General features: G+C 47.1%; 1 protein-coding gene and 1 pseudogene across 1 annotated transcript in view; one reads left to right on the top strand and one right to left on the bottom strand.

The window, feature by feature from the left end:
• Positions 1-8,298, top strand: part of LOC120573199 — a 29,792-nt pseudogene extending 21,494 nt beyond the window's left edge.
• Positions 8,299-12,475: 4,177 nt separating this feature from the next.
• slc10a7 (solute carrier family 10 member 7) overlaps positions 12,476-12,500 on the bottom strand; it is a 23,742-nt gene continuing 23,717 nt past the window's right edge. Inside the window, exon 11 of the mRNA XM_039821873.1 lies at positions 12,476-12,500. This exon is cut by the window's right edge and continues 154 nt beyond it. Within this exon, the coding sequence (XP_039677807.1) occupies positions 12,476-12,500 (25 nt within the window).

The raw sequence follows: 12,500 nt of genomic DNA, 5'->3' as shown, positions 1-12,500 counted from the left end.
TGCTCCGATTATCGTAAAATAATCTGATCAGATGTTCCTGCCGCGCGTGGTGTGTTAAGACCGCTCTCGTCTGCTCGGAAGGACGTCAGGACCGCTCCGATTTCAAATCGGAGATATCCAACATGTTGGATTTATTTGGCCCGATTTCTCCTCGTGTGTGGCCTCCCCACTCCCCCCTCCCCCCGGGGACAAACGAGCATGCAGCCTGTGTAAAATAAATAAAGTCGATGCGCATAACTACATCCACAACTGCAGTCCACCAGAGTACATGGAAACGAATATATGAACGTTTATTAATCTGTGTAATACTTAACGACATTTCTATGAGAAAAAAAGAAATCACCTCCGTATCACGATGTAGCTGAGTATAGTCCATGCTCGCGTCGTCTTCTTGGACCATCGCCTTTTCTTTTCGGTTAAAAAACACACTACAAACTATCGCCACTGCATCCTCTTCGTCCGCAACGATTGTTTACTCCGAAGTCACGTTTGCTCTCGAGGGATTTTGCGAGATTTTCCCGTCTGACCTGGGAATGCTCGGGAGTCAAATCGGTTCGTGTGCGATGTGTTGATTTTGCCGTGCGCTGCGCACCGCACACTGTACGACCAAAACTGTTAGACCAGGGATGTTTTATCACCGTGTGTGGGGGGTCTCTCAGGATTGGAAAATCGGCCGACAATTTTAAAATCGTCCAGTGTGAACCAGGCTTAACGGTAGACTACAGAGAAAGAGGGATATTTTTACGTCAGTTTCAGAGCGTGTACAGAAAGGCGTCTATCAGCAGGGATCGTAGAGTGCGTGTCGGGGGAATAGCGCGGCCACGCGCTTCACACCGCGAGCGGCCACGTGCGCCATTCGGCAGAAAAGGGAGAAAGGAAGAAAAGAGTCTGCCGCTGCTGGGAAAATATTTCAGTCTGAACTAGGGCTGCACGATTATGGCCAAAATGATAATCACGATTATTTTGATCAATATTGAGATCACGATTAATTATCACGATTATTTGTTGTTTTATTGTCACATAATTATATAATTATAACTGCTTTTACATCCATATTGTGCTACATTCCTCCTTTATTGAAGGATACTGTGAAGGAGCCATTTCAGCTGTTGTGCGACCGCTTTCCACACATGCACGTTTGCCGTGAAAGATACAGGCAACGCAATTTTCTGTTCACGTTAACGGCGCATGTGGTGCCCGGTATCTACCGGACGAAATAGCTACACGGATTTCTGTGGCTCATTAAACTGCCACTTACATGTCTGCGTTGCGCTCTGATGCTCCGAAACCCACGTTAGAGACAACATAAACATCGCTGAATGTCACGCTAGTAAACACTAATGACACGTTACACAGCAGGTAGCGTTAGCCTACCGTTAGCTACAATAAACACTAATAACACGTTACACAGCAACTAACGTTAGCCTACCGTTAGCTACAGTAGCTGACTGCTAAACAGTGTAGTGTGTCTGTATTTCACTGTAGGATTCCAACAGCGGGACGTCCAACAGTCAGCTGCTAAAGCTATGAGCTAAAAGACACAAACTAGCACCAGTCACTGCTGTTGTCTGAAAAACAAAACAGCCGGGACAAAACGTTGCGTTTACTGGTAAACTGGTAAACATCGTGACCGGCTTATGATGACCGACTGCTACCTGTTGTGGAGTTTTCCTCCCGTTACTCTGTCCTCTGTGACTGTCTACATCTAGAAACTAAGCTGCGCGGTGCAGGCAGGGAACAGCTCTGATTGGCTCATGGAGACATGTGATCAGACAGTGGTTTATGGAGCGCTAGATTGGCTTTGCAAAAACAGTTCTATGAAGAGAATGACGCATTTTAAATATCGCTCGATCACGCAAATTTGATCATGGGAAGCCGAAATTGTGATCGTGACTAAAATTCGATTAATTGTGCAGCCCTAGTCTGAACCGAAATAAGGAACCGAAATTTGCGTTCTAATCCGGTCCGAATACTACCGTATGCGTAGGAACGAGGGTTTCGGTACCCAACCCTACTCGTGGTTGAGGCTGATGACTCATGACTAGGGTTGGGCATCGTTAAGATTTTTAACGATTCGGATTCCGATTCTTCCTTTCGATTCCGGTTCTCATCGATTCTCGATTCCGATTCTTTGAGCGCTGGACTTGAAACAAATAAGAGGAAAGTTTTATTTTGATTCAAAGGTGGGGGTCGCAGTTTGACGGAGGCTTTTTCAACGTAAAATAAAGCCACGCTAGAGCGCCGCTTACTGTGCATCCGAGGCTGCAACGCAACAAGCGCCCGGTCGCTACGGAAACCGAAACTTGCCCTATGTTAAATTTGGAAACCCCCGTGATCAGATTTGAAACCAAAATCCTCCAAAACGATCCCAATAAAGAAACGATACCGATGGAATCGTAATTTTTTGAACTGATTCCAAGTAGGAATCGGTTCTCGATGCCCAGCCCTACTCATGGCGTCCCTCTGCTCCTCCCTTTTCCCCCAGGTCCCTCAGCTGATCTCGGGGGAACCCGAGCCCCCCCTCACCATCGTGGAAAGCCCGCCCCCTCCCTGCATGGAGCCCGGGGTCGGAGGTCAGCAGCCTGCAGGGGAGCGAGAGGACACGCTAACAGGTAACGGGGAAAGTTTCTCCGGCTTTTCTCCACGCTTCCTACAGGATGTGGCAGACGTTGCTCTGTGATTGGTTGTTTCCAGGGGTTAAAGTGGGGTGGAACAATCCAGAATGGCGTTCCCTTCGCACCTTCCACTAATAAGTAAACTAATCTAATTGGCAGTTTCATATGCTGAACAAACTTGTAAACACAACACTTATACATATTATTTATCTTTTTTTAATTGTGTATATATGTGTGTGTGTGTGTGTGTGTGTATATATATATATATATATATATATATATATATATATATATAATATATATATATATATATATATATATATATATATAGTACAAGGCCAGAAGTTTGGACACACCTTCTCATTCACTGCGTTTCCTTTTATTTTCATGACTATTTACATTGTAGATTCTCACTGAAGGCATCAAAACTATGAATGAACACATATGGAATTATGTACTTAACAAAGAAGTGTGAAATAACTGAAAACATGTCTTAAATTTTAGATTCTTCCAAGTAGCCACCCTTTGCTTTTTATTAATAAGGGAAATAATTCCACCACATAATGAACCCTGACAAAGCACACCTATGAAGGTAAAACCATTTCAGGTGACTACCTCATGAAGCTCATTGAGAGAACACCAAGGGTTTGCAGAGTTATCAAAAAAAGCAAAGGGTGGCTACTTTGAAGAATCTAAAATATAAGACATGTTTTCAGTTATTTACACTTTTTTGTTAAGTACAAAATTCATATGTGTTCATTCATAGTTTTGATGCCTTCAGCAAATCTGCAAGTAAATATTCATGAAAAATAAAGCGCATTGAATGAGAAGGTGTGTCCAAACTTTTGACCTAGTACTCTATATATAATATATATATATATATATATATATATATATATATATATATATATATATATATATATATATATATATACACAGTTGCTTCTTAGAAAGTATTGTTTTTTTTGCCTGAACTTTTGACTGATGTTCCACATTTCAGGCCTCAAACATAAAGATATAAAACTGTAATTTTTTGTGAAGAATCAACAACAAGTTGGTTCCAATTATGAAGTGGAACGAAATTCATTGGCTATTTCAAACTTTTTTAACAAATAAAAACTGAAAAATGTAGTGCAAAATTATTCGCCCCCTCGCCCCTAAGTTAATACTTTGTAAGCGCCACCTTTTGCTGCGATTACAGCTGTAAGTCGCTGGGGTATGTCTCTATCAGTTTTGCACATCGAAGACTGACATTTTTGCCCATTCCTCCTTGCCAAACAGCTCGAGCTCAGTGAGGTTGGATGGAGAGAGTTTGTGAACAGCAGTTTTCAGTTCTTTCCACAGATTCTCGATTGGATTCAGGTCTGGACTTTGACTTGGCCATTCTAACACCTGGATATGTTTATTTGTGAACCATTCCATTGTAGATTTTTGCTTTATGTTTTGGATCATTGTCTTGTTGGAAGACAAATCTCCGTCCCAGTCTCAGGTCTTTTGCAGACTCCATCAGGTTTTCTTCCAGAATGGTCCTGTATTTGGCTCCATCCATCTTCCCATCAATTTTAACCATCTTCCCTGTCCCTGCTGAAGAAAAAGCAGGCCCAAACCATGATGCTGCCACCACGCCATGTTTGACGTGGGGATGGTGTGTTCAGGGTGATGAGCTGTGTTGCTTTTTACGCCAAACATAAGCGTTTTGGATTGTTGCCAAAAAGTTTGATTTTGGTTTCATCTGACCACAGCACCTTCTTCCACATGTTTGGTGTGTCTCCCAGGTGGCTTTGGTGGCAAACTTTAAACGACACTTTTTATGGATATCTTTAAGAAATGGCTTTCTTCTTGCCACTCTTCCATAAAGGCCAGATTTGGCATGCTTGCGCACTGATTGTTGTCCTATGGACAGAGTCTCCCACCTCAGCTGTAAATCTCTGCAGTTCATCCAGAGTGATCATGGGCCTCTTGGCTGCATCTCTGATCAGTCTTCTAATTGTATGAGCTGAAAGTTTAGAGGGCCGCCGGGTCTTCATAGATTTGTAGTGGTCTGATACTCCTTCCATTTCAATATAATCGCTTGCACAGTGCTCCTTGGGATGTTTAAAGCTTGGGAAATCTTTTTGTATCCAAATCCGGCTTTAAACTTCTCACACCAGTATCTCGGACCTGCCTGGTGTGTTCCTTGTTCTTCATGATGCTCTCTGCGCTTTACACGGACCTCTGAGACTATCACAGAGCAGGTGCATTTATACGGAGACTTGATTACACACAGCTGGATTCTATTTATCATCATTAGTCATTTAGGTCAACATTGGATCATTCAGAGATCTTCACTGAACTTCTGGAGAGAGTTTGCTGCACTGAAAGTAAAGGGGGCTGAATATTTTTGCCGCGCACTTTTTCCAGTTTTTTATTTGTTAAAAAAGTTTGAAATAGCCAATGAATTTCGTTCCACTTCACAATTGGGACCCACTTGTTGTTGATTCTTCACAAAAAATTACAGTTTTATATCTTTATTTTTGAGGCCTGAAATGTCGCAAAGGTCGAAAAAGCGTTCAAGGGGCGAATACTTTTAAAAGGCACTGGTATATATATATATATATATATATATATATATATATATATATATATATATATATATATATATATTGATACATGTTATACTTGTCTTACGTGTCCTTATTGCACCGTGGGTCGGAGAGAAACCTATCTTCAACTGCTCTGTATGTCTGGCACATATTGCAGAATTGACAATAAATTTGACTTGACTTGACAAATAGCTAATAAAAACCAAGCTGATCAGAAAAATGAACACTTGGACAGACATCAGCGTGATCAGAACTACCTAAAACTACAGAAACCATCCTTGTTGGAAATGTATTTGATGTCTACTTTGATATTTATTTTTTTAAAGTTTGGCCCATGTCCCATCCGCAGCTAGCCAGAGGGGGGCTTATGACCTGTACTGCATCATCCCCTGAGTTCGGTCAGTTCAGCTCTCTGAACTCCAGTTTCATGTCTCTCTGTCAGATCCGCCTCGGCGCCGTGACCTCCTCCTCGGCGGTGACGCTGCCGTTCCTCCCAAACCAAAGAAGCCGCGGGGCCTGGGGCGCCCTCCTCCCCTCCCTCCCCCGGCCTCTCTCCCTGGATAAGGTCTGCAGCCTGCGATGAATACCGAATCTGTAGTTACCGACGGAGTTATTAACCTAGTCTGTGATAAGCGCTGTGACATCATATCCTGTTTTTCTCCTCTGCAGGTGAATGCAGCTGTTAACAGTTTATTGGCTCCTGGTTCAGCGACCAACTCGCTCACCCAGACTGTCATCACCTCCCATGCTCTGGTAAACACTGTGTGTGTGTGTGTGTGTGTGTGTGTGTGTGTGTGTGTGTGTGTGTGTGTGTGTGTGTGTGTGTGTGTGTGTGTGTGTGTGTGTGTGTGTTAGGGCTGGGCAATATATAAATATTATATATCGTATCGTGATATGAGACTAGATTTCCTCTTAGATTTTGGATATCGTAATATGCGTGATATGACATAAGTGTCTTTCCCTGGTTTTAAAGGCTGCATTACAGTAAAGTGATGTCATTTTCTGACCTTACCAGACTGGTGTAACTGTTGTTCTACTATTTGCCTTTTCCCGACTTAGTCATTATGACCACATTACTGCTGATTATTTATCTGAAATCTAAGTGTGAAGATATTTTGTTAAAGCACCAATTGTCAACCCTAGAATATCGCCGCAATATCGATATCGAGGTATTTGGTCAAAAATATCGTGATATCCGTATATTTTCTCCATATCGCCCAGCCATAGTGTGTGTGCGTGTCTGTCTTTGTGTTTGTGTATTTCTTGGCCATGTAAGTGACACCGCCACACAACGCTGTGGCGATCCCATGGCCGCCGCCACCACCGAAGCTTCAAATATTCACTGTGGATTAGTACTAGGAGTGGGGGGGGGGGGAAAAATCGATACACGCGTGTCGCGATAATATTTTTGTGGCAATACTGTATCGATACACAGACTCGAAGTATCGATCTATTATGATATATGTGTTGGTCAGTTTGTCTGCTTGACAATCTGATTTTGCAGCAATAAAATGGAAGTGAGATGAACAGACAGAGATATTTATCTTTTAGATAAAACAGATGTTGACAAATCCCTTTGGGGACATCATTTGAAATTGGGAAAAATTTGAAGTTGGAAAAAGGTAATACATTGCATTATCAGAATATTGCAATATGTTTAAAATCGCAAAATATGTAGTGATTGATAATTGTATCATGAGGCCTCTGGTGATTCCCACCCTAATTCAGTACCGAACTTTAAAGCAGTGTGTGTGTGTGTGTGTGTGTGTGTGTGTGTGTGTTGTGTGTGTGTGTGTGTGGCGCGCGCGCGCTCGCTTCGTTCAAGATGAACTGCGCCTCGCCTGTAAAAAGTCGAGGAGGCTGAACAGGAAGTCACAGAAACACTCACATCCTGTTAGGTCCGATTCTGATTTGATAAAATGTTATCAGACCCATATATCAGCTCCTACACAGTCTCCAGTTGTTATTATTATGACAGAGCAGCTGTGAGAATGCTCTACATGTGATCTGTTGCTGATTTTATGATTTCTAATTACCAACAGACTGTAGATGATCTGTAATCTGATCAGATTTAGTCTCTCTGACTTCTAAACGTCACAATCAGCCTCACTACATGTGTTCTGTTCAGAATAAGCCTTTAAAAATCAGACTAATCACAGTTACAATCCCTCCGATTCAAAATCAATAAAAATTTCATCATGTTGAGTCGATTCTAAACCAATCAGCTGAGAATCCGGCGTTTCCCAGCATGCCCTGGGCCTGCTTATCGTTGCTCACGCGTGCGTGACGTGCGGGACACAAATCTGTCTGTGTGTGTGTGTGTGTGTGTGTGTGTGTGTGTGTGTGGTGTGTGTGTGTGTGTGTGTGTCTGTATGTCTGTGTGTCTGTGTCTGTCTGTCTGTCAGTGTGTTTATGTCTGTGTGTCTGTGTCTGTCTGTCTGTGTGTGTGTGTGTGTGTGTGTGTCTGTGTGTCTGTGTGTCTGTGTCTGTCTGTGTGTGTGTGTGTGTGTGTGTGTCTGTGTGTCTGTGTCTGTCTGTCTGTGTGTGTGTGTGTGTGTGTCTGTATGTCTGTGTGTCTGTCTGTCTGTCTGTCTCTGTGTCTCTGTGTCTGTCTGTCTGTCTGTGTGTCTATGTCTGTCTGTCTGTCTGTGTGTCTGTCTCTCTGTGTCTGTCTGTCTCTGTGTCTGTCTGTCTGTCTGTCTGTCTCTATGTCTGTCTGTCTGTCTGTCTGTCTGTCTGTCTGTCTGTCTCTATGTCTGTCTGTGTGTCTGTCTGTCTGTCTGTCTCTATGTCTGTCTGTTTGTGTGTCTGTCTGTCTGTGTGTCTGTCTGTCTGTCTCTATGTCTGTCTGTCTGTGTGTCTGTCTGTCTGTCTCTATGTCTGTCTGTCTGTCTGTCTGTGTCTGTCTGTGTCAAAAAGAAGATCATTGCAGTGTTTTTATTCATGTGTCCAGACTCCGGTCCTGCTGACTCCGAGTCCTCTTCCCTCCACCATCCACTTCTGGAGCACGCTGAGTCCCATCGCGCCTCGCTCCCCGGCCAAACTCTCCTTCCAGGTAATACCCCGAGCCCACTGTGCATAGCCCTGATCATCGCAGCCAGCTGTAACGAGCTGTAATATACCATACAATACCCCGAGCCCACTGTGCATAGCCCTGATCATCGCAGCCAGCTGTAACGAGCTGTAATTATACCATACCCGAGCCCACTGTGCACAGCCCTGATCATCGCAGCCAGCTGTAACGAGCTGTAATATACCATACAATACACCCGAGCCAACAGATTTAGACTGAAATAAGTTTGGTATGCCCAACACCAAATACACAATACACATATAGTACAAAGATGAAGACTCATCAACAGTCATGGTAGAGAAAGGTGTCTCATGATGTCCTCTGGTCAGATCTTAACTGGCAGCCCTCTGATTTAGTTTTAGCTACAGGATAGACTGATGTGTCTAAATATAATGTCTCACATGGTAAAGTCAGTTTAATGCACATTTCTACGATATTTTTTTTATCAGAATTTGCCTTTAGGGACATTAAAAGCCAGTGTACTAGGTACACAGTTACCACCGCAAGGGACCACCACCGATTTTAAAGTACCCGCAGGGGACACAAGTACCACACGGGACACACACTACCACGGTGCCACCAGTGACACCAGGGGCCACAGTACCGCAGGGACCACCACTACACACGATTTTTACAGTGACACAGGTACACAGTACTTACCACAGAAAGCTTCACTCTACACAGGGCACACAGTACACAGGGTGACACAAGTACACCACCGGGAAACACTCTACACAGGGAACACACATTCACAGGAATTACACAGGACCTACGCCGCATTTTTACCCACGGTACACAATACACCAGGGAACCTACGGTGCCCAAGTACACACCACCGGGACCTGCGGTACCCGCAGTACACACCGGGAACAGCTCTACACAGGAGACGCTACAGTACACCACGGGAACACCCACACAAGGGAACACACGTACACAAGGTACACGCAAGTACACAGGGTACCACCACAGGGACACCACGGGACCACACTCTCACAGAACGTGCACAGGGTTGCACAGTACACAGGAGATTTTACAATTACAACGGGACACCACCAGGACACACGCAGGGACCCCCAGTACCCGCGGGACCCACACCCTGCGGGACACACTCTACACCACGGGACACAAGCACACCGCGGGACACACTCTACCACGATTTTTTGAGGTACACCACGGGACCGCACCTCTACACAGGACACACAGTACACGGGACACACGCACTCTACACAGGGCCTTACCACAGTATGCAAGGATTTACAATTACACAGAGGAATTACCACAGGACCCACCACGGGACACCACGATTTTGCCATTTACACAGGGTACCTACCGGGACACGCTCTACACGATTTTTACGGTACACAGTACCCGCAGGACCACACTCTACACAGGACGCACGGTACACAAGATTACCACAGTACACAGGAACACCACGGGACCTACGATTTTTACCAGTTACACAAATTTTTACCACCCGGGACTACCACGATTTTATAGTTACACAGGAAGGTACCCCCGCCGGGACACCTCTACACCACGATTTACACGGTACACAAGGAATTTACCGCGGACACACTCTACACAGGACACAGTACACAGGGGATTTTTACAACATACGGGACACTCTACACAGGACACCACAGTGCCTGGGTACACGGTACACAGGGTGCTGCGGGACTACCACCGGTGCACAGTACACAGGGTGCACAGTACACTGCGGGACACACTTACGCGGGACACACTCTACACAGGGCACGCGAACAGGGTACACAGTGCAGGGACACCCCAATTACGGTACACCGGGATTTTCTACGAGGACGCACGATACACAGGGCACACAGTACACCGCAGGGACACACTCTACACAGGACACAGACTGGGAATTTTACTACGGACCACCTCACCACGGTACGGTGCACAGGTTACCGCCGGGACCACCTCTACACAGGGCACACAGTACCTGGGGTGCAAGTTTACCTGGGGTACACCACGGGACCACCTACGGTTACCTGCAGTACCCACCAAGGTGCACGGGACACACTCTGGGGCCACACAATTACACCAGATTTTAAGTTACACAGGGACCACACCTATACACTGCGGGACACAATTCTACAGGGGCACACAGTGACACAGGGTACCACCACAGGACCACACTTTTGCTACACACCACGATTTACCCACAGTACACAGGGGACACCTCTACCTGCGGGACACCTCTACACCACAGGGACCACACCCTACACACGGGACACCTTACAGGTTACGGTACACACAGGTGCAGTACCACAGGACCACAGGTACACAGTACCGCAGGACACACTCTACACAGGGACACAGTGAAGGGCACACAATTACACAGGGTACACAGGACACGATTTACAATTACCTGGGGACTATTCCTTCTGGTACACCCGGGACACCAGGGATTCCATTCCCCCATTCATTACCCATTCTTTGGTTACACCAGTACATACGGGACCACCTCGCCTAGGGCACACATAACGGAATTCCATTACCAGGGTCACACTCCATACCATTCCCGGGGCACTGGTACCCAGTACTGGACACCTGGACCCAGAGCACCCGTTACCAGGGTAACAACCACCGCCGGGAACCTAAGGGCACACATTTACACAATTTGGTACACCGGGTGCACCACAGGGACCACGGATGGATTTTGGGATTGTACCAGGGTGCCGCATACCGGGGAACACCCTACGGGAAACTCTAGACCCGGGACACACTCGTTCCATAGGACACCACGGTACACAAGGTATGGAGTACACGGGACACGGGGACACTACTGGATTGTTACGGTAAACGGGAACTGCTACAGGGACACGTACCAGGGACTGACGCCTCGCAGATTGTCCTGGGTCCTGTCCCTGGGATTCCTGGTCTGGGGTCAGTCCTTTGGCGTGGTTCGTCCCCTAAGATTCCTGGGCTGGTCACTGGGTTCTGAGTCCTGGGATTCCTGGGGACAATCCTGGGGTCGGCCCTGGGTACCACTTAGGGGCGGTCACAGGACCCTGGCTACAACTCCGCGGGCTGGTCCCTGAGTTCCTGGGTCCGGGTCCTGGGTTCCACTTGGTCTGGGGTTGGTCCGGGGTTGGTGGGGACCGGTTCCGGGCGGGATCGGGTCCGGCGGGGTTGGCGGGATTTCTGGGTCTGGCCGGGTTAAGGGGCCTGGCTCAGGGGTCCTGGTCTGGCGGGTTGATCTGGGTCCTGGTCCTGGGTTGTTGGGGCCTGGGTTGGTCTGGGGTTTCCGTGGCCATTCGGTCCATTCCTGTCTGGGATTCTATTGCCGTTCCGTCCTGGGGTTCCACTTACTGGGGTCCCTGGGATCCCGATTCCTGGGGCTTGGTCTGGTCCCTGGGGACACAGACTGGGTCCTGGTCCTGGGGTTGTTCCTGGGTCCTGGGGTCCCTGGTGCCTGGGGTTGTGGTCCTGGGTTGGTCCCTGGGTTCCTGTCTGGGTTCTGGGGTTCTGGGTTTCCTGGGTTCCACAGGTCTGGGTCTGGGTCCTGGGGATTTTCCTGGTCCTGGGGTTGGTCCTGGGGCCTGTGGTCCTGGGGTCCCTGGTCTGGGTCCTGGGTTGATTTTCCTGGTCCCTGGGTTCCTGGTTGGTCTGGGTCCTGGGTTCTGGGGTCCCGTTGGACCTGGGCCTGGGGTTCCTGGTCCTGGGTCCATTCCACAGGGTCCCTGGGGCCACTGGGGTCCTCCATTTTCCGGTGGTCCTGGGTTTCCTGGTGCTTTCCTGGGTTCCATTTTCTGGGTTTCCTGGGGTTGGTCCTGGGTTCCTGGTTGGTCTGGGGTTGGTCCTGGGTTTCCTGGGTCCTGGGACCATTCCTTCCATGGGTTGGCCACAGTGGGGTTGTGGGGTTGTTTCCTCGGTGGGATCCTCCTGGTCGTGGATATTCTTCCTCATCTTTCAGACTATGGTCCGTTTCATTCCACCTCCGTTTCATTTGTTTTTTCCTTTCCGTGTCATTTTGTGTCCTATATTTGGTCCTTGTCCTTCCATTTTTCTTCTTATGTCCATTTTGGTCTGTGTCTGCCTTCCTTCCTTCCTTCTTTCTGTCTTTCGGGTCATTTGTTGTGTTTCCAGGTCGGGTCGATCGTGGCTCCATTCCACTGGGGCTATTTTCCTGTGGTCGTCACTGGTCAGGGGCTGTGGTCCGTTGTCATGGCTTTCCGTTGGGCTCAGTGGTCTGTCCCGATTCCTGGG

Source organism: Perca fluviatilis, chromosome 14, assembly GCF_010015445.1.
Source record: "Perca fluviatilis chromosome 14, GENO_Pfluv_1.0, whole genome shotgun sequence".
In the NCBI taxonomy this organism is placed as follows: domain Eukaryota; kingdom Metazoa; phylum Chordata; class Actinopteri; order Perciformes; family Percidae; genus Perca; species Perca fluviatilis.
Note: the sequence above shows the minus strand (reverse complement) of the source record. Positions and strands in the feature narration are given on the sequence as shown.